This window comes from Mycteria americana, chromosome 11, assembly GCF_035582795.1.
Source record: "Mycteria americana isolate JAX WOST 10 ecotype Jacksonville Zoo and Gardens chromosome 11, USCA_MyAme_1.0, whole genome shotgun sequence".
Taxonomy (NCBI): Eukaryota; Metazoa; Chordata; class Aves; order Ciconiiformes; family Ciconiidae; genus Mycteria; species Mycteria americana.
In genome coordinates this window covers 15,968,124-15,988,034 of record NC_134375.1, presented here as the reverse complement: position 1 = coordinate 15,988,034, position 19,911 = coordinate 15,968,124, and the positions used below count along the sequence as shown (strand labels likewise).

The window sequence follows — 19,911 nt, the reverse complement described above, 5'->3', positions numbered from 1 at the left end:
GAATGGCGTCTAGGCGCAGGGCGGGAAGCAGACGAGCAGGGCTTAAGAGGGTTGCACTTCAGGCCTCAGGCTCCTAAACTTTAGGGATCTAAATCCTTCGCAGATCGAGCCGTGGGGAGCAGCTGCCAGCCTCCAGCATTGCGATCGCACTTGGCTTACTGCTGGCCTCCATTTTGAGCAGGGCTTTGCTGCCCGGCATGGCGGCACTGCCGGCCCGGGGCGTTGTGCGGGCCAGGCACGGGCAGCGGCCGCTCCAGCCGCAGGGGATGAAGCGTGAAAGCGCTGAAGGGGCAGCCGTTCTCGCACGGACCGCTGGGGTTCGAACCACCGTGGCTGCTGGCACCGGCCTTCCCCTCCGAAGCTGGAGGGTTTGGGGCGCAGCCGCCCCACTAGCAGGCCCCCCCTGCAATGACTCGACACCCGCCCTCCGGTGCCTCCTTGGCTGGGGCAGTCGCTTCGCGGCCCCCTCCACACTCGGCCCCCGGCTCCCTGTTTCACAGAGGATGCGAACGGGATCCGCCACGTGAACGTTGAACGCACGTCATCTTTTCCTGAGGACACAATGAATACGCGGCCACCACTGACACCAGCAGCAGCAGCGCTACGCCCCTGTCGGCTGCCTTTCGCGGGCGTGCGAAGGGCAGCGCGCTGTGACACACGGCTGTCGCTCGTGCCGCCGCTCATTCCTTCGCTGTTTCCGCAGGGTTTACTCCCCGCGTCGAGAAGCGGCCGGGGCCGGGGCCGGCGGGCGGGAGCCGCCCCGGGGCGGTGCCGCGGCGCTCTTAGGCCTGCGCGGCGGCGGGGCGGGGGCGGCAGCCATGGAGGTGCAGGTGGCGCCGCTGCGGGCCTGGGACGACTTCTTCCCCGGCTCGGATCGCTTCGCCCGGCCCGACTTCAAGGACATCTCGAAATGGAACAACCGGGTGGTCAGCAACCTGCTCTACTACCAGACCAACTACCTGATGGTGGCCGCCGCCGTCGTCTCCATCGTGGGGTCAGTGCGCGGGTCTCGCGCTCCATCCGGCGGCGGCGGCGGCCGGGGAGGGGGCGGCGGCCCCGGGGGGCGGCGGGCCCGGGGGTGGCCCCGTTCCCCGGGCGGGCGGCGCTGCGCCTCGGCCCGCTGCCACGGGAAAGGGTCCGGCCCGGCCCCGGGCGCTGCGCTGCCGGGTGGGGTGTTGGGGGTGCAGGGGCAGGGAAGCTGCCTTTCCCTTCCTCTGCCTCTCCTTAAACCTCCGATTCATCTGGTGTCGCTGATAATAATACTTACAAAATTAAGGCCTGGTTACAGCCTCCCTTGTGGAGGGGGACTTGTTAGGTTAGGAGTGTTGAGTAGGGTTTAGGATTTATTTATTGGTGGGTGTCTAACAGATCTGAGGACTCCCTCTTATCTTCCTCTTTGACGGGCTGCTCATCAAGCCCTTTTGCCCAAGGGAAAGAGCTCCGGGAACCCAGCTTGTTGCGGGGCACTGTGCTTCTGGCAGAAAGCAGCGATGGGTTTGTGTGTCAGATGTTGCTCTCTGAAAAACTGGGCTGCATCCTGCACAGTGATCTGTGCTTCCTCACTAAATCTCTCCAGTGTGACTGTTTGAGCTCAGATAAGCCTCACTTTGAATTAAAAAAAAAAGAAAAAGAGGAAATGAATTCTGCTCTCCATTACAGTTTTAAGCTTATGTCTGGGGGACAGAGCAAGCCGTTGTTATTTCTGTGCTAGCTCATACTGAAAAACCTTTAATATGAAATAAATAAGGTACCCATTCATTTCATTGTGGTGGGCAGGATTGAGACCCTCAAGGCAGGACCATCTGCTGGTGTGATGTTCTGTCAGGCCTAGCTTTCCTGAAGAGATTTGGGAAATAACCTTATAATCATCTTTTGAATAAAAGCCTATGTGACTCTTCTTCAAGTATTGCTCTAGAGTCTTTGGTCAGAAAGCTCTTAAGTAAGACATGCAGCAGAGGCTGATGATTAAGCTTTTAATATGGAAACTGGAATACCACTCTTCACAACAAACAATGCGCAAACGCGAATGCTTAAATTGGAAAACTGCCCAGCCAGTAGGCCAGAGTGGTTTTGGCTGAAGTGTATCTTATCTTGTATGTTGCAAAGGCTTAAAATTCTTCCCCTAAATCAATTTTTTTTTTTGTTAAGCAGTCTGTACCTTGGTAGGGCCTCTGAAGCTCTTGACCCAGCGTCTGAGTTGGTGAAGATTCTCAGGGTTGCAGAGAGTTTTGGCCTGCGCTCTGTGAAAGGAGGGGCTGAGAATCCTGCTTTTTCTTCTTGATGCATATGACGGTTAAAGGTTTGGCATAGTGATGTAGGCTTTCTTCTTCTTAATTTTGGTGGGAATATATTGCAGTCAGCTCAGTAGACTACTAGACTGGTAAACAGAGACTTCCATGGTCTTGCTGTTCTTATACCACCTTGGTCTAAACTTCTGTGTTCATCTAGCCTAGTTTAGCAGTGTGATGCTGTAGCCAGCTCTCAATGAGTAGGTAAGTCACAGTGGTCCTGGAAAGCAGGGGGACAGCTCTTTTACCCAAGAAGGTGGGGGGGGGGGGGGGGGGGAGTAAATAGTTTTGATACCTCTGGTTGGAAAACTAGGATGGCAGCAGCTTTTACGCAGTCTCCTGAATTCCTTCTTCCTTTTGAACTCTGATATCTTTTCTTCAGATCAAGGGTGATATATTTTCCACTTATTTCCCACTATTTTGCTGGGGTCGGAGGTGGAGGAGGAAGAGAGCCACAGGAGATAATTATCAGAACTGCAATTCTAATATCTTGATACTGAGTGGTAACCCTCTGAGTTGAAAACTTAAGGATGAGGAACACCTGGAGTGGGATCTTGATCTCAAATATTTTTTTTTATTGCATGTCTTAAAGCCTTTGGTATATGACGAATCTGATTCTTCTAACACTGAAGTAAAAGGGAGTGGGAGAAGAACTCTAAAGGAAACAGGATAACACTTCAGTAGAGAAAAACTGTCCATTTCTTTTATTAAAAAGATTTTTCACTTGGCCAGACTGTGGCTTTGGGAGAAAGGTAAAGAAAGTTCTCCTGATAAATTTAAATTGATGACTAAGTTATTGTCTTGCATTTCATTCTGTAACGGGCAGGAATCCCTGAGTGATAAATGATGAATCATGGTTTTTCAGGAACTCCGGGGCTGTATACAGGCTAAGGGCAGGATTATTGAAACCGCTAATGTAGTGGTCTTCCTGTGATGAAAACTAAACTTAGCCCATGACCAACTCTACCTGTTCTTAAACCATCTAATTATATAGACAGACTTGTAATGCAGAGATTTTCAGCTATTGTGGTACTTGGTAGCTGTGGTGGTGCTGGGCTGATGTGGAAATTGCAGCCTAGAGCTTTCTTGATACTGGAAGCACAGTGGTTATTGCCATGGCTTTGGTTTACTGCCTCTTGTACAACAAAGTTGACCTCTCCATCCTTTTAGCATCTCTCTGCAAGGTATGGAATAACCTTACTGTGAGTGTAGTGGAATTGTAATGGTCTCTACTGCATCATTTCTTGCCTTTCTCCCTCCGTTTGCCTTCTCTGATAGCTACTGTTACATGTAAATGATGTTCTGTGCTTTGCAGTAGTGTAGATTTTACTTTCAGCCTACAGGACTAGGTAGAAAACAATAAATCTGTGAATGAGAAACTAAAACTACTGAATTAGTGTCACTCTGCTAATACAGGGTGGTGGTAGCAGCCTCATCTCTTCCACCTTCCCTGCCCTGCAAATTCATTTAAGTATTAATCTGGACTAGTGTGCTGGGTGCTTTTTCCCTACAAAAAAGCCCAGCACACTAGTAGACTGTTGATAAAAAACAAGATCTTTACTAACTCAAATTGTGCCCTTTCTCCCAGTTGTATAGGAACTGGACTGCCCGTTCTTACCCTGAGCCAGGGCCCTGTCATTGTGAGTGCTATACAGATATTTATTAAAATTAGTGCCTCCCACAACAGCTTGCAACTCGCCCTCAAACAATCAGTCTGGTTAATAAGTGGAATTTGTCTGTGCTTTCACCTACTCCAACAAGGCTTCTCTGTCTTGCAGCTCAAAGTTAACTACTTAAATTGATGTAATTTCTTCTAGGCTTTTGTTGCCATGTACTTGCTAAAAATTAGTTTCTAAATCTGACAGTATTAAAAGGTGTACTGGATTTTAGAGTGCTGCATCTAAGAGAGTCTTTGTTCTCTTCTGGCATAATGTCTTCCCTGCAGCCTGAGGTTCGATGTCTCTTTCCTTTGCCATCACTTCTCTAAAACATGCACTGTCCATCTGCAGAACCCCTACCAGTCAACAAGTGTGTGTCTTGTCTTTTCTCCCCCAGACCACTACCTTAGCTGACATGCTTGTAAGTGATTGCCTTGCCAAAACAAAGACTCCAGAGCAGCAAAATGCTTAGTTTCTGTAATGCCTAATGAAAGATTAAGAATGAGTGAGCAAAGCACATCGCTTTAAAACATATGTTTCATAATAATATTAGTACATAACTTCATAAAAGTCTGGCAATTCTGCAGAAAGGAGTCTGTCTCCTATTCTCAAAGCAATGTAAGTGATCAACAGTACATAAAGCAGCATTGCTAAATCTGTAGATGCTGAGAGCTATCACCTGGAACATGCCAGTTTTATGTGGTACCTCTATATAACCTCATTGAAGGTAGAAGTATGGGGAGAGACAAGGCAGCATTTTATCTTTACAGTTAATACAAATGAGAAAAGAAGCACTTAAGTGCTCTAACCTGCCCGCCGCTTGGAACATGATGGAGCAAAAAGTCTTCTAAAAGGGAATTTTCAGGCTTATTTGATGTAATGGCCTGAGTTGCCCAAAGTAAAAAGATGTCGTTCTCAATGACTGGAAGTCTCCTACTCAGTGCCTTTGTTCAGGCTTGCCTGGTCATATGCAAAAGAAATAGATGTGACAGCAACTGCTGAATCACCCTGAGACAGTCGTCTAAAATGGAGATGATATAAGGATGGAGCTAGCTTGCTTTTGCTTTTTATGTGGCCTGTCCTATTTCTGGGCTCATGCTGCTGGAGGCTTCTTGTCTTGCACAAAGGATGTGTCTTGCCTAGCTCTTTTTCCCCTACGCTATAGCTGTATATGCTCCAGGTAACTGCTCACCTCTCCTGCCATAAGTCTGTGCACAAGTGTGCAGATATGAAATAACCTGTCAAGAAGAGGTGATGTGGTAAGTCACTGACAGCAGAGCTCTTTGGGCTTTCCTGCACCTATATGGGAAATCTAACCTGTCTTGTGATGCATGTAGGGCAGAGTCTAGAAATATGAATCCAGGGGAAAAAAAAAAATCTCATCTTAATCTGGTTTTGTTGGCCAGAGGTAGCTGCTTCATTACCAGTACTTCTTCCCACACAACTGCACCCCCAGCCGCTGCTGTCTTCTGATACTACTTCCACAAATACAAAGTGTCCCACAGTGCTACTTGGCACAGGACAATGCCTGTGTCCCTGAAGCCAGGCAGGATGTTTCTTTTATTTTATTTATTTTTCCCATCTCTTTACTTTGTATCAAAGCAGATGCTGAAGGAAACCTGGTCTCTGAAGGGCAGCAGGAGTGTAATTGCAAGTCACCCTGCAACACTGCTGGAACTGAATCTAGGTGACAGCTTTTCCTTGCCAGTTTGTCCCGGCTGTACTGGAGGTCACAGCATCCTACCAGGGTTGTACCTCGTCCACCACAGAAAGCAATGCAGAAGATCATCTAGCTAGGGTGCTCTGAGCTCTGGGCTGTTAGCACCCCCAAATGCTATTTAGTCCTGCCATACTGACTTCTTTCAGGGTAGTGAGAGTTAGTGGTTTTCTTCTCCAACACCAAAAGAGTTTTTCTTCCCCTAAGTCATCTGAACAGGGTAAACTCAAGTTACCACACCATTGCCATGCTAATAGTTCCATGCATTACATTTTTAGGTATTTGAGAGGTCTCGTAAATCCCTGCTAAAGAGAACTATATTTAGAAAGTATCTTGTAACATATTTAATGGCTGGTCACTTACCTTGTCTCTGCAGCTTTGAAAGACTTCCAGCCTTCTTCCCTGAGCATGAATTTGGCATATTGTGTTCTGATCTGTATATAAATAAGGCCAATATCAATATTGGTGGTTCAACTATAAGGTGACTTCTAGGGCTGTTATGCAGCTCTTTTTTCCCCAAATACTGGTGCTCTAAAATAATGTGTCCCATGCTTTTTCCTTTTCAGTCTTTAGCTATTGTGTTATCGAGGGTGGTGTGGCCACAGATCTGAGTGAAACTGGATAATGGAGGTCTGCCTTCCTGAAAAATGCCATTGCTGGAGAAGTTTCTATATACGAATTTCTAGCAGAATCTTAAATAGTGCTGTGAATTCTGCTGTGGGCAAGTCAAGCAGTAAAGGGGGGGCTTGGCATATGACACAACATCCAGTACTGTAATCAACAGTATTGAAGTCTGTGGACACATGGCTGATAATCTGAATACCAGTTTTTAGTGGCAACTGCTATGCCCATCTGTTTTCATGTGGCTCTGAATGACTTCATTTGATACTTATATTCACTGTTTCCTTGAACGTGTTGGAATGCAGCCCACTTCAGAAAACATGTAATTCAAATAACTTTCCCCAGGAAAGTGGGATCTTCTGAAACTTTTTTTTTTTGCCTTCACATCCCTTACAGCCAGTCAGTTATACAGAACTTGTCTAATACCAGAAAGAAGTGTAGAGCAGAGAAGTTTTTGGTCTCTTCTTTATAAATATGGAGGGATTGCTCTTCACCACCAGTTTCTGAGTTGTAATGAGAGTAGAGGGAAGGGTAGGGAAGATAAAGCTTTGAAAGTATTTACCAGACACATGGAAAGTGTAGAGTGGAGCTCTGCCTAGCCCTTTGTTGCTTCCAGGATTATCTTGTCTGTAGATTTTTGGGAACAAAAAATTGGTTGCTGTGAGTTGCCTGAGTCAGTTTGGCCATTTCTGCTCCAAGCTAGCTGTGATGTGGAGGTGACTTCTATTTTAAGAATCTCATATGTCCAGTAGTATGTATATAAACCAGGCACTAGTGTGGTCCAGTCATGAGTCATCCTCCTTCTCCTGCTGCAAAGGAGCACAGATGAAACTGATTTCTTTCCAGAGCAATGCCGTTCACTTTTTCCAGCCTGGAAACTTAAGATTGACAATTCAGAGCTAAAAATAATCTGGCTGGCTACAGGGAGTGACTCAGGGTAGAATTGCTTGTTGCATCTATCGCCACTCCCAAAAAGCCCTGTTGGCTTTTCAGCATGAGTAGCAGAAGCAGGTGTGGAAGTAGTCTGAATTTTGATCTCTTTCCATCCAGTTGTCCTGTCTCCTGTTGGCACAACTGACTTAAATAATCAAGAGCCAGCCTCTGGGCTGAAATAATTCTTGGGGGTTCTTCCTTCTCTAGGAAAATGCTCTCTGGCACTGCAGGTAAAGTGTTGGCATACCAGCGTCCAGCAACAGATTTCTTCTGCCTGTGCCGGATATGAAGCACAGACCACAAATTGTAGCATCCCCCTCAGCAGTGGGGTGGAGTGGTGAGTCATTGCGCCTGTTAGCTTTGGAACAGTAAGACTGACTGCAAAGTCTACAAGAGGAAATCTTGACTACATCTGGCTTTATCAGGGCAGTGTTATGCTGCTGTCATAGTTGTAGCAGCTCAGAGCCTTCCGCTGCTGTGTAATTACATCAGTGCACATACAAGCAAGTAAATCAGAATGCACGTGGAATCACATAACATTACTATATGTGAAATATAGTAGAGTGAAATATAATAAAGAAATATATTAAGATAAATAAAGTGAAATGTAATTTGTGTGAGTACAGCAACAAGCTAAGCAAAGTCATTGCTGAAAGCTTGACTCTAAACAAGTTCTAAATACTTGGGAAAGTGGTTTGAGCAGGTGATGTTCTTGCCCTGGTCCAAAACTGTTTATAGTCCCAAGCTGATCCACTCAATGGCGTGGTCTGCTTGGTAACTCCAATAACAATAATAGAACACAAACCTCAGCAGTGACCCTCTTGTCAGGCCTGGCTCTTCTTCCTGCAAGACCTTTATCCCATACTCCAGTTTCTTCTGACTCTCGGGCATGCTTGGGACTGGGCTTCCATCTGTTGTACTGATGGTAGTAGGTTCTGTAGGTTCATAAAATTATTTGGTTTGGGTGTAAACCAATAAGAAGGTTTATTGAGAAATAAGAAATAGTGAAGTAACTTCCTTTACTCAATGTTTCTGCTACCTTTCCCAGTTTGCAAACCTAGACGAGGTAATCTAAAAAGCTAGTTCATCTGAAGGCCTAGGCTGAGCCTGGTTTTGGTCATGTGTAGGGAGAAGATCAATCCCTTGGGCAGCTGATTGTTGGCTCCATCTGCTCTCTGGATTTGCTAACTCTGGGTCTGATACCAAGTGAATATGTTGATTGCACAGGTAGGAGGGGTCCTGGTGGTAAGTGCTTCTATTGATGAGGTGCTGCAGAAACTCTCATTATCCTGAGCTATGCTCAGGAAGAGAACATAAAGACGAAGTTTATCTAAAATCACTGGTAAGATTGCTTGTTCAGTTGCACTTGTTGCTTTATTTAGCTTCTGCCTAAAAATCAGAGGTTGATAAAGATCTTGACAGCAACAACTGACTTCTTAATGCCTTACCTCCCTAGTAACAAGTTATGAGTGAGCTAGATGTTTGCTATATGGACACAAGTCATGAATGCTCTGAAACAGGACACTTTTTTTTTTTCTTTTTCTCCTCTTCTCTCCAGATTTCTGAGTCCCCTGAATATGCTTATTGGCGGTACTGTGGTGGTGCTGGTGTTCATGGGGTTTGTGTGGGTATCGCACAACCGGGATATACTCCGCAGGCTGAAGAAGCAGTACCCAACCACGTTTGTAGTGGTCATCATGCTGTCTAGCTACTTCTTGATCTCGTATCTGGGAGATGTCATGGTGTTCATGTTTGGGATCACACTTCCTCTCCTCTGTAAGTATTTTTCCTCTTCTCTGGGGGCTAGGGGCATGTGACTTGAGCCTTCTCAAATAAGTCTGCGCAGTCTAAATTGGCTGTTGCCTTTACTATCTCTATTTAAATGATCCCAAAACAAAATTGGGAGGGAGGGGACACACAAAACAGCACAAGCCATCTTTAATGTTATTATTAAGTGGGTACCTGTGGTTACTTAAGTGGTCATTGAGACTTCATCTTCTTCCAGTGATGTCATGGTGTTGGAGTGTGTCTTAAGGTGAATGCTGCAAGTACTATGCATTCCTTGGGCATTAACAATTAATAAGTGTGTTTCTGCCATGCAGTGATGTTTGTCCATGCTTCTCTGAGGCTCCGGAACATAAAGAACAAGCTGGAGAACAAGATGGAAGGAATAGGCTTGAAGAAGACCCCGATGGGCATCATACTGGATGCTCTAGAACAGCAAGAGGATAGTATCAACAAACTGGCTGACTACATATCTAAAGTGAAGGAGTAAGCAGCTGCAACGTGGCATTTTTACCTGTTGCAGGAGTGTAGTTGCTATTTACTATTGTTCAAGCTTGCTTTCAGTTTGTGTACAAAACAGGAAATGCATGTGGTACAGATTAATAGATGCAGGATACAGGTATTCCAAGGTCTTCAGAGCTCCTCTAAGAACATAAGAGCAGCAACTTTTTTCTATTGTATAGCAAATGTTCTGGTGTTTACACAAATACATACTAACTTAAACGTGTTTGCTTGTCTCTTCTTCTGGGGGGTAGAGGAGGAAGAGATAGAAACCTGTGGAATGCAGTCTCTCAAACTGTCTTGTAGCAAATTTGTCTATTAAAAGTAACACCCCTTTCATCTCAGTTCTACAAGATGGCAGTTTAGCCAGTTTATGCTGGGTAGGACCTTCAGGCTGGCAATGTTCAAGGTGAGCTGGAATGTGTCGAAAGTAGGTGTATCTTGCATCCTCCAAATCCCTCACCTTGAGTGGTCTGTATTGAGACCACGTTGCTAGCTTAACTAGCAAGCGGTAGAACTGTGCAATACTTGTAATGAATATGGGTTCCTGTCCTCACCTCACATTCCTCCTTTAGCAGCTGGGAAACAGTCTAAATAGATCTAAGCATGAAGAAAATATATGGCACTGTGCCTCTGTCAGTTCCAGTAAAATGCACCTTTGTTCTCAACGAAATCTTGATCTATAGAAACTGCTTCTCTCTGCAGGAGAGCCAAACTTCCTTGCGTACCAGCTAAACTATGGCCAAACACAGGAGGAAAAAAAGTTTTCAGATTCATTGGATGAGCTAGGTTTCTACCCTATTGATGTTTTTAAATACTGCTACTTTAGGACTTACCTTGTTCAGCTTTAGTCTGTATAGGCTGTTTTGTAGATGGAGGTATATGTGTGTTCTCAAGCGTGGATCATCTTTTTCCTTCTTAACCAGAATGCAAATATATAAGTAAAACATGCATCTTACTGACTGTACTTCTGACGCTCTTCAAAGGAATAAACTGGATTTCAGGTTTACAAGTAAAAGCAATAAATGTCAAGATACAGTTTTTGAAAACCCATTCCAAATTCATGAAGATATTTGCCTGTAACAACTCCTGAAAGTGGTGTGTAGGATTCTTTTATATAAATTTTAACTTAACTGCCAGCTCTGATGGAATTGTCTTGATAACAGCAGCTTACCAACAACAGGGGGGGAAAAAGTTGTCCAGGTGACACTCCATGTCAAATATTCTTGCATTTCTCTTTTCTAACAAAGTAATTAATTTGACAAAAAAGCAAGCATCCTTAAAGTTGAAGCTTTTATGTAACTTACCATGCTGTTTTCAGTGGACTGTGTAGAAATCTGAACATGTCATTCCATTTAAGTGTTAAAGTGATCAGTATTTATTGAAAATGTCTGTATATTCCAGCTGAAGAGTCAATGGCCTGTTCCTCACTCATAGCGCATGGTCTTTGTTTTTTGAAAATTGTTTCCACATTTAAAGAGCATAGTAGCCTATGACTTCATCATTACTGTAGAATTTTAAAAACTGCACAGTTATGAAGAAAAATAAACTCCAATGGTGATTACTGAGTGCACTTATTTCAGGTTGGGAAAAGTGGCTGGAAACTTGAGCTTGTCTCTGTTTCTGTGGTTGGTGGAACTCCCTAGAGTGGTGGTGGGAGACCTGCTGTCACCCTGCAGCTCATGCCACAAGCCCATGCTTGTGATGAGCTTCTGGCTTTGAATGCTCTGTATGCGTATTAATTTTGTTGAGGCATGAGGGACCTCAGAGCTGCAGGAATGTTATGGCCTTGCTCTTGCATCCTTACAAAGGCTTCTCTGCAGAGGTGGAATACTGAAGCATTTGTTCATGCTGTTTCAGTCTCTTATATAACTCTGCTTAACTAGGATTTTAAATTTCTTTTAATTACCTGGGAGGGATTTCTGCTTCTAAGATTACTGAGATCTGTGCCTTCAGCAGTGCTAGGAAGCCAACTCTGCTGCAGTCAAACTAGTAGTGCGGTCTCTGTATCTGGCTGCCTCCCTCCTCCTGTGATCACTCAAGAGGTTGCTCAGTGGGAGAACATGGATCAGAGCAGGGCTTCACAGGTCCTGCTGCATATACCCTGGGAATATGTGTCAGCTGCTTCTGGGTGTACCAGTAATTTGTGCCTGGCAGCTTGATTTGTAGATTGTAAAACACCATCTTTTATTTTCCTCTGTAACTCCCTCTCCTAACTGCTGAAGTCTTAGCTGCACTAGCCTGGCCTTGAAGTCAGTATGGAGAGCAGCGTGCTCTAAGAGCTTTCTGGGGGAGCTGCTTTTTGCACTTGTCGCTTGCTGCTGTGCTCCATCTGAGGGCTTGGTTAAAAGTACCGAGCTCCTTCCCTTTCCTGCTTTTATCCTTTACAAAAGGAGAGGGCTGTATGAAATGGGTGCAATGAAAATGTTACTTCCTTTTTTATGTCTCTGCCATGCAGAAATGGCTCTGCCCTCTGCCTTATGTGGTACTTAAAAACTACTTGCTGTGTCTTGGGCAATACATCGACCAGGTTTCCCAAGTCTGTGGCATTACAGTTGCAGACAGAAGCAGAGCTGAGAAGCAGAGCTGAGAAGGGGCTTTACAAGTTTGGAAGATGGAGATTTGAAAGAGACCAGGTGATAGATACAAAAAGGACAAAGATAAATGAAAACTTGAACTAATGACAGTAGAGACTACCTTGGATTTGAAGAGGTCCTGGACATTGCTGGTACTACAGGACTATTAGAATAAAATGGAGAGGGGGAACAGGGTGGGACTGGGATTTAGCTGCCAGGGGAAGGTTGCTAAGAGTTACAGGCAGGAGCAAGGAGAAACTCACCTGAAAGAAATCCTACCAGGAGCTGCAAAGCTGTGCCTTCTGAGCAAGTGTATCAGCCACAGGAAGGCAGGGGAGCTGCATGTTAGCAAAGGGAAAGGCTTTCTTCTTTCCCTATGCCTTATCGCTTTAAATGGCTTTCTTTAAAAAAAACAACCACCACCAAAAACAACTACTGTCTTGTAGATGTGTTCCACAGAAGTGGGACTTACCTGTAGCTGCTTTACAAAAAAGGCTTGCAGTGAAAAGAATCTAATGTGATTAAAAAATGGAAGAAAAAAATTCACAAAAATATTAAGGAAAAACTAAGTTGTGTATGTGCAGGTTTAAAGCCATCGTACCCAGCCCTGCTAGGGGTGAGACATGCTATTCACACCCCATACTAGGAGGAATGAGTTTCTTAAACCCCTGGCAGAGAGGGGTAAGGCTCATCCCCTTGCCACTTAACAGCGGTGTGGAGAGAGACCTGAAATGGCATTTCAGTGCGCTCCAAGGTGGCTGTAATTGAGGATTACATCATGGACAGAGCTGAATCGTGGGGACTGAAGATTACAGCTCTCAAAACAGAGCATGGCATCATCTTTTATATGCTGATCAGGTACAATACCAACTAAACTATGTTCTGCAACAGAGGTAGCTTGAAACCATCAAGCCGAGGTGTTTGATGTACCAGAGCAGTCGCTCTGTTCTGTGAGCGTCTTTGTTAGCCATGGAAGTGCTGCACACGTCTTACGGAGAGAGCTTTATTTCATTTCTGTTTCCTTAGCCTAAAAAATGAAGCTGTGTACATGGAAACCAAATACATTTCTCATGGACAAGAGAATAATAAAGGAGCATGTGTGTGAAAAGAAAGATAAGATAAAGCACAGCATGTTCCTGAAGAATCTGGCAGCAGAAGGACAATGTGGAAGCAAAATAGTTTGCTGACAAACTAGAAAGACAAGGTTATTGATGCCTCTGAGAAAATACTCCCACAACAAACTGGAGCCTCAAATCCACTTGGCAGACAGATGGCACCAGGATTGTTTGATACCTGATGGAAACGCTTAGCACTGACTTTTCCCATGCCAGCCGTTTTCACCACACTTATAAAAGTGTTTATCGCAAGCTTTGTTCCCAAAGAGTCGTATACACCACCTGGGTTCTGCAGAAAACATCTGCTGAAACAGTTGTAAGCAAAACTTGAATAGTCTTTACTCCAGGTGGTTTTCTTCGGGTCAGTCTGGTCTCTCACTCCAGCTGCTTTGGCAATGGCACCTGGACAAGGACAGTAAGTAATAGGAGGAGGAAATTTCTCAGTCTTATTTCCCAAACCCATTTAGTTTAATACAAACCTTCAGAAACTGTAAAAAGATCAAAAATACAACAGCTGGGAGCTCTAAGGAGCTCTGGTTGGGAATTTCTTTTGTTTGTAATTCCCCGCTTGCTGTTTGCGATTCTTAAAGCACAGGAAATCAATTCGCAGGCAATGAGTCCCACCACGGAGCAAACAAACACGCAGCTCGGCTCAAGCAGTAAAACCCAATTTTGAGATGAAGCTGAGGATATCGAGGCAAATAAGGAGTTACCAAGATCAGACAGGCAGGTGAGAATAAAACCCTAATGCCTTAAATCCAAATCATTTGGCCCAATGACAGAGGACCAAAAAAACCCCACCCCCAAACCAACAAACAAAAAACAACCCCAGAACCCCCACAGGTGTCCATTGCTTCACCTTTCCATGGGCTGTGATAGCAATTGTTGTCTGGCCCATTTAGGATGGACCGTGAATTGATCCCTCTGCCCCAAATCCCACAGCCCTCATTTATAAAAACCTCCCGAGGATTTTGGGGGGAATGGCTGGGGTTCACTAGTGCTCCCTGGCACCCAGCAGCATCCAGATTTCTTAATCATTGCTGTGCAAAGTGAGGGCTGTGCCCGGCAGAGCACCGGCACCATCACCTTCCGTCTTCCAGAGAGGAGGGGAGGCAGCAGATCCGGTGGCAATGACGGACCACCCCGCCGTCACAAGCACCGTCTTGGCGTGTACAGATACACCGTGACCTTTACAAGAGCAGGTCTTGTCGTCTTAGACATGACACCGAAATGCAACACCTAGACTGGCCTAGGAAGGCCAGAAATGCCCTGAGGAGAGGCCCTGGCTGCAGCCAAGTCGGACTGGCCAGCAGAAACCACAGCCCCAAAACTTGGTTTTGGGGCAGAATGTTCACGTCAATCCTGGACCAGGGTCACTGCAGGACCTGCCCCTGCCAAAATGTCAGGACAACCTACTCTCTCTGGAATTACTGAGGGAATAGTTATTTCTGTGTAGGTATAAATGAAAGCAAAATGTGGCCCACTATATAAAAAAGTCAATATTAAACAAAATATGAATTACAAAATACTGCTTCAGCATTTTTAATTGCAAAGGGTTTTCCGTCCTCTCCCTCTAGCCTTAGCGACACAGACACATCAACATCACTAGATACGGATAGATCGGTCAGCTTTTAGTATTTCTTGAATAATGGTACAATGCAAAGACATATAACATTTCAGCAAAGCAAAAGGTTAAATCTGGTGGCCAGCATTTTGAGAAGCGGCCCACGAATTTGGTACCCAAGTAAGAGCAGCACCAAGAGGCAGTTATCACAGTTTGGGACCTCCCCCTGACACTAAAGCTTTTAATTTCATTTAAACCAGACCAACCGAAGGCAGCCCTGGACCACGGCTGTGCCGCAGACCCCTCTCGCTTCCCGCGGCCTCGGCCCGGCGTTCGCGGCAGCGCTGAAGGAGGGCCCTTACCCACCGCGGCCAGCCCGGGGGCCCGGGCTCCCGGCGCGGGGCGGGCGCAGGCAGGGGAGTGCGGCCAGCGCGCTACTGCAAACCCAGTTCCTGCCTCTGCGCAGCTTCTTAAGTGACCTTGGGTAAGTTATTTTGCTGTCAGTGTTTCAGTTCAGCCCTTATCAAATGGGCCAAGTGACGGTGCTTTCTTGTGTAAAGGGAGAGCTAAAGCAAAACAGGACTGCTGGGAAAAGACACATGGTTTTTATGGGGGACTGAGGACAGACTAATGTGAAAAATAATACCTGTTGCTCTCCTGAAGCAAACATCTTACAACAGCACTTGCCTATCATAACTAATACGCTATTACTAGTATGCTAACGTTGAGTTTCTGTGGTTTTGTTTACCCCCTGAGCGAATTTCCTTCCTTTCACCTGTACGGCTGCAGGCAGGGATGCGCGAGGCTGCAGCCTCGGCACTTGCTGTCATTTCTCTTGCAAGCCGTACCGTAGGGCTGCCGGGGAAACAACAACGTGCATCCCAGGAACGGCAGCCTGATGCAAAACGACGGCGATGACACACAGCGTGCGGGCGTGTTCGCGAGCCCCGCCGAACGGCCGACGTTTCAAACGACAGCTCCAGAGCGCGCGGGGTGAATGGGGTTCCCTCCCCTCGCCGCCATCGCTAAAGCACTTACCGGTTTAAGATAAGCGACGTTACTCTGACGAATGTCATTTAGTAGCTGATCTCTCGGGGTTATTTCAACGAGGGGAGGTGGCCTTCTCCTGGGAACTGGTTTAAGCGTTTTGATGACGTCTTTGAGGTTGGTTTTCTCGGCGGGTTCCACGTACTCCGGCACGGCTGGTTTGCGCTGAATCTTCTTCAGCTTCACCACTCTGAAGCTGACGGGCTTCTCTCTGCACGGCTGCTCGGGGGCCGGCTGCCTCGCGTTCTCCTGCCTTTTGCTCAGAGACACAGCCGTGGGGACGGGTGGTTTCGGGGCCTGAGGGGGTTCGTGCATCCTCGGCTGGGGCAGCGGTCCTCCCAGCATTTCCCACATCCCGGGAGGCAACCCAAGTCCATTTTCCAGCATCGCTATCAACTCCCTCTGCTCCTTCATTTGCTGCTGCCGCTGCTCCTCTTGCCTCTTTTGTCTCTGCTTGTCCAGGTTTCTACTGAGCAGGTTGGTCACCACCATCCTGGGCCCCGGCAGTTCGAAGTGGTACCCCATTTTAAGGAGGGTGGCATTGGCTTTCAGCAGCCTGGCGATCTCCATTTCTGCCTGGTGGCCCAGCATGCTCCGCTGGTTGTGAAAGCGGAGCTCCGTCAGCGTCTCGTTGTACTGCAGGCATCTCATGATAGCAACGATCCCTTTGCCAGAGATGAAATTGGAATCGATGTTCAACGTGGTGATGCTCCTGTTCTCCCGCAGCATGTTAGCCAGCGCGAACGCCACGTTGTCGTCAGCCCCCACGTTGGCCAAGCTGAACGTTTTTACGTTCTTATTCTTTTTCATGGCATTGACAAAGTCTATCAGCATTTCTTTGGGGACGTTTTCTATGTTGTTCAGGTTGAGCTCTTTCATGTCCGGGTTGTTTTTTCGGACTTTCTCCAAACTCTCTTCTAAATTGGTTTGATTTCCTGAAGGCCTGGCACTTAGCTTCATGAAGCTGGTATCCAGTGCTAACTTTTTGGGGATGTTCAATTTTGATATTTTCTTTTCATTTTCATTTGGCTTTTCTGTGATTTCTCCTGATTCCGTACCTGGTTTCTTACTTATCTGATCGCTGTGACGGTTCTCATTGGTGTAAGTCTCCTTTGTTTCCAATTCAGTCTCATCTTCCTCCTCTTCTTCTTCATCATCTTCCTCTTCCTCCTCTTCTTCTTCCTCCTCCTCCTCCTCCTCTCTCCCTTTATCGCTTCCACCTTTGTTTGTCTCCCCAAATTGTGTTCCTGAGTTGGACAAGTGCTCGTTTTGGTAACGTCTCTCTTTTCCCTCTGCTCCTGGCACCCTCCCGCCGGCCGCCTCGCCGCTGCCACCGGCCTTTCCTTCCGACTCCTCCACAGCACTTCTCTGAGGAAGACAAAACTTCATAGCTGAAATAGTTGAGCACGGCTTTGTTACATTCACTTTCTGCTCAAATAAACATGTAGCAGGATGTAGATACCTCTATGCCTGTACGTTACAGAATAATCCTTAGAAGCGTCATTGCCTGTAAAGTCAGGGCTGTGCTGGCTTGCTTGGAACACAGGAACAATTGCTCTTAAAGTGGCTGCAAACCAGCTTCTCATCTTTGCCTATTAATTTAAATCCTGACAATTAAATCCTGTACATATTTAATGCTATGTTAAGGTGGAGTCACCCAGCACATGAGACAACGAGGCTGCCTGCTCTGGTACCTGCCAGCACATGGCAGCTAAGGAAGCACGTCGATGAAGATGAAGCAAAATACTAGCTCAGTTTGATTTTGAGTCCAGAGATAGGAAGCTGGACTCTGCACACAGGTGTTGCAAGGCAGTGGGGCTTCTAGAATCAAAATAAAATTAGTTGCGAACTTCCACCATGTCTAGAGACCCTCCTAGCTGAGATTTTTTTCCAAGCATCTTTTTGCAGTGGATCCTCCATCACTGAGAAATGCTAATAAAGCGCTAATAAAGATCAAGATATTTTCGTAAAATTTTGCACTAGTTCAGGCAGGGCAGTGTCATGACCTGTGCTTCACCAAAAGTCAGACAAAATGGTCACAAAGTCACTTCTGCCCTTGGGGCGCTGGTTCCCATTTGCTGTGGCAGTGGATGGGTTTAGTACAGGGATCGCCTGATCAGTTGTGAATGCAGCAGACAGCTCTACACTCAGATTCCAGATTTAACCTCAGAAGTGTTAGAAAAGACTGTTTCTTTGAGGGTAAGAGTGTTGCAGGAGGGAAAAAACCACAGATTTCCCCCCTTCTCCAGAACCAGCCCATGAAACCTGCCCTGGGAAGTCCGTGATGTACTGTGCTGTTGTGTATTAGCAAAAACATTAGTGTTTAAAAAAAAAAAAAAAAAAAAAATCAGTTACTTCAAATTCACTTGGGTTCAGGTATGGATGTGTTTCATCTGGCCAAGTTTCCATTCTGTTAACCTATTTTTAAGTGTGGCCCTCGTCCTGAAAAATACCTAAGTATGACCGTAACTTTATTTCTAAGTCATAGGGATAGTAGAATAAATTTAAGTACAGTATTGAAAAGGGTTGCATTAGTTCATAGAGTTTGCATGCTCGGGCATTAGTGAACGTTTCACATTGTTAAAGTGCAGTGGTTTGGGTTTCTGTCCAGTGTGATGTTAAATTCTGTCAATTAATTAGTTTAATACATATGATCAATGTAGTCTTCTATGGAAAAGCAATGTGGTGTTGTTCCATATGCAAAGTCAAACAAATTTGAGTTACATCCTCCAAGCTGATTTTATGACAATTTCTCAGTGATTTTGCTTTCCTGAAACAGAATTAGGATTTTCTTATATTAAAAAGCTTAAGAAAATATTTTGGAAAAGCAATTAAAAATTACTAACCCTGACATCAGTCCAAGCTGGATCCTGACATTGCTGAGGTTTTTAGGATGAATTTAAATTTCTTTGTACTGTACCTTACGTAAGGGATGGAAGCAGAGGCAGGTTAAGGTATTAAAGCTATAAAACAGATCCCACAGCAGATGCATGATAAATATTTGCGATTTTTTGCTTGTTACCTCAGAGGGCAAGAGGGTGACGGGAACTCTCTCGTCCTCGAGCATGCGTCTGGATGCCTTCTGCCAGTACAGGTAGTCAACCAGGGACCGGTGGTCGAAGCTCCCCGTGGGGGGTTTCTCCGTCTGATCCCTCTGTATCATCCCAGTTGGGACTTCGGGGTCTGGGGCCATGACTTCCATCTCACACTGCAGCTCCTTTAGCTCCTCGGGGGACAGGTTTGCCAGGATTTCATCTTCATCGATGTCCTCAGGACACACTTCTTCATCAGAGTTTTGGCTGAGTTCAGACATGTTCTTTCCTTCCTCTATTACTTTTTAAACCTAAAGAGAAAGATAGGTTTTAAAGGATTTTTTTTCCTCACCGGCAGTAGTTCATTCGGTTAAATCGACAACTTCATGTTTTGGTCATGAGCTGTGGCAGCTCTCGGTCTCAGTGCGGGAGACAGACCGTGCAGCTAAGTCTATATTAAGCTGCAGCTGGCTGGATAAAGAGAATTTATGGCGATGCTGCCATGCTCCATTTTCAGCAACCTGTCAGCTGTGCAAACCCTTCTGACATTTCAGTGCAGCTGGCGCGTCCCCCATTGAGTAAGGCAGGAGACGGCCATTTTCTAGAGGATTCCTGGGGCACGACGCCTTTCGGTGCTTCATCCCACGCTCGGATCGCCCTCGGTGGGTGGAGTCACGTTAATGGTACCTGCGAGGTGCACGGGTGAAATTCTGCACCGGGGGAAGAGTCAGCACAAGGTCTCTGTATCCGTAATGTCTCAGGTGTCTCAAAAGGGCTGGGGACCGCGGGCTCTTCACCGCCTTTAGCCAGGTCTAAACCCCGACTGAATAGCGCAGGTGGTTTCGGTGTGAGGGCAGCCGTCGCGCAACTGATGAGCTCTCCCCAATGCCAGGTCCTGGTTAAGGTACAGCCTCCAAGCTGGAAAGAGGCAGGCGAACAGTCGGTGCAACACACGCCTTGTGCCTGGGGACAGGGGCCCGTGCGGGGACGGGCACCAGCCCTCTGAACCGGCCTCAGTGGCCCCACAGGGAGCATTTCCCACGGCACACGCGTGCCCTGCGCCCACCCAGTCTG

General features: G+C 46.2%; 2 protein-coding genes across 2 annotated transcripts; one reads left to right on the top strand and one right to left on the bottom strand.

Moving 5' to 3' along the window:
* Window positions 1-622: 622 nt before the first annotated feature.
* Window positions 623-11,067, top strand: ARL6IP5 (ARF like GTPase 6 interacting protein 5). Its single transcript, XM_075513613.1, has 3 exons — window positions 623-994; window positions 8,776-8,993; window positions 9,320-11,067. The coding sequence occupies exons 1-3, from the start codon at window positions 819-821 to the stop codon at window positions 9,490-9,492; spliced, it is 567 nt and encodes a 188-aa protein (XP_075369728.1). The 5' UTR covers window positions 623-818; the 3' UTR covers window positions 9,493-11,067.
* A 1,999-nt stretch (window positions 11,068-13,066) lies between these two features.
* On the bottom strand, window positions 13,067-19,184 carry LMOD3 (leiomodin 3). Its single transcript, XM_075513854.1, has 3 exons — window positions 18,828-19,184; window positions 15,797-17,173; window positions 13,067-13,596 (listed from the first exon to the last, which is right to left on the bottom strand). The coding sequence occupies exons 1-3, from the start codon at window positions 19,116-19,118 to the stop codon at window positions 13,570-13,572; spliced, it is 1,695 nt and encodes a 564-aa protein (XP_075369969.1). The 5' UTR covers window positions 19,119-19,184; the 3' UTR covers window positions 13,067-13,569.
* Window positions 19,185-19,911: the final 727 nt, after the last annotated feature.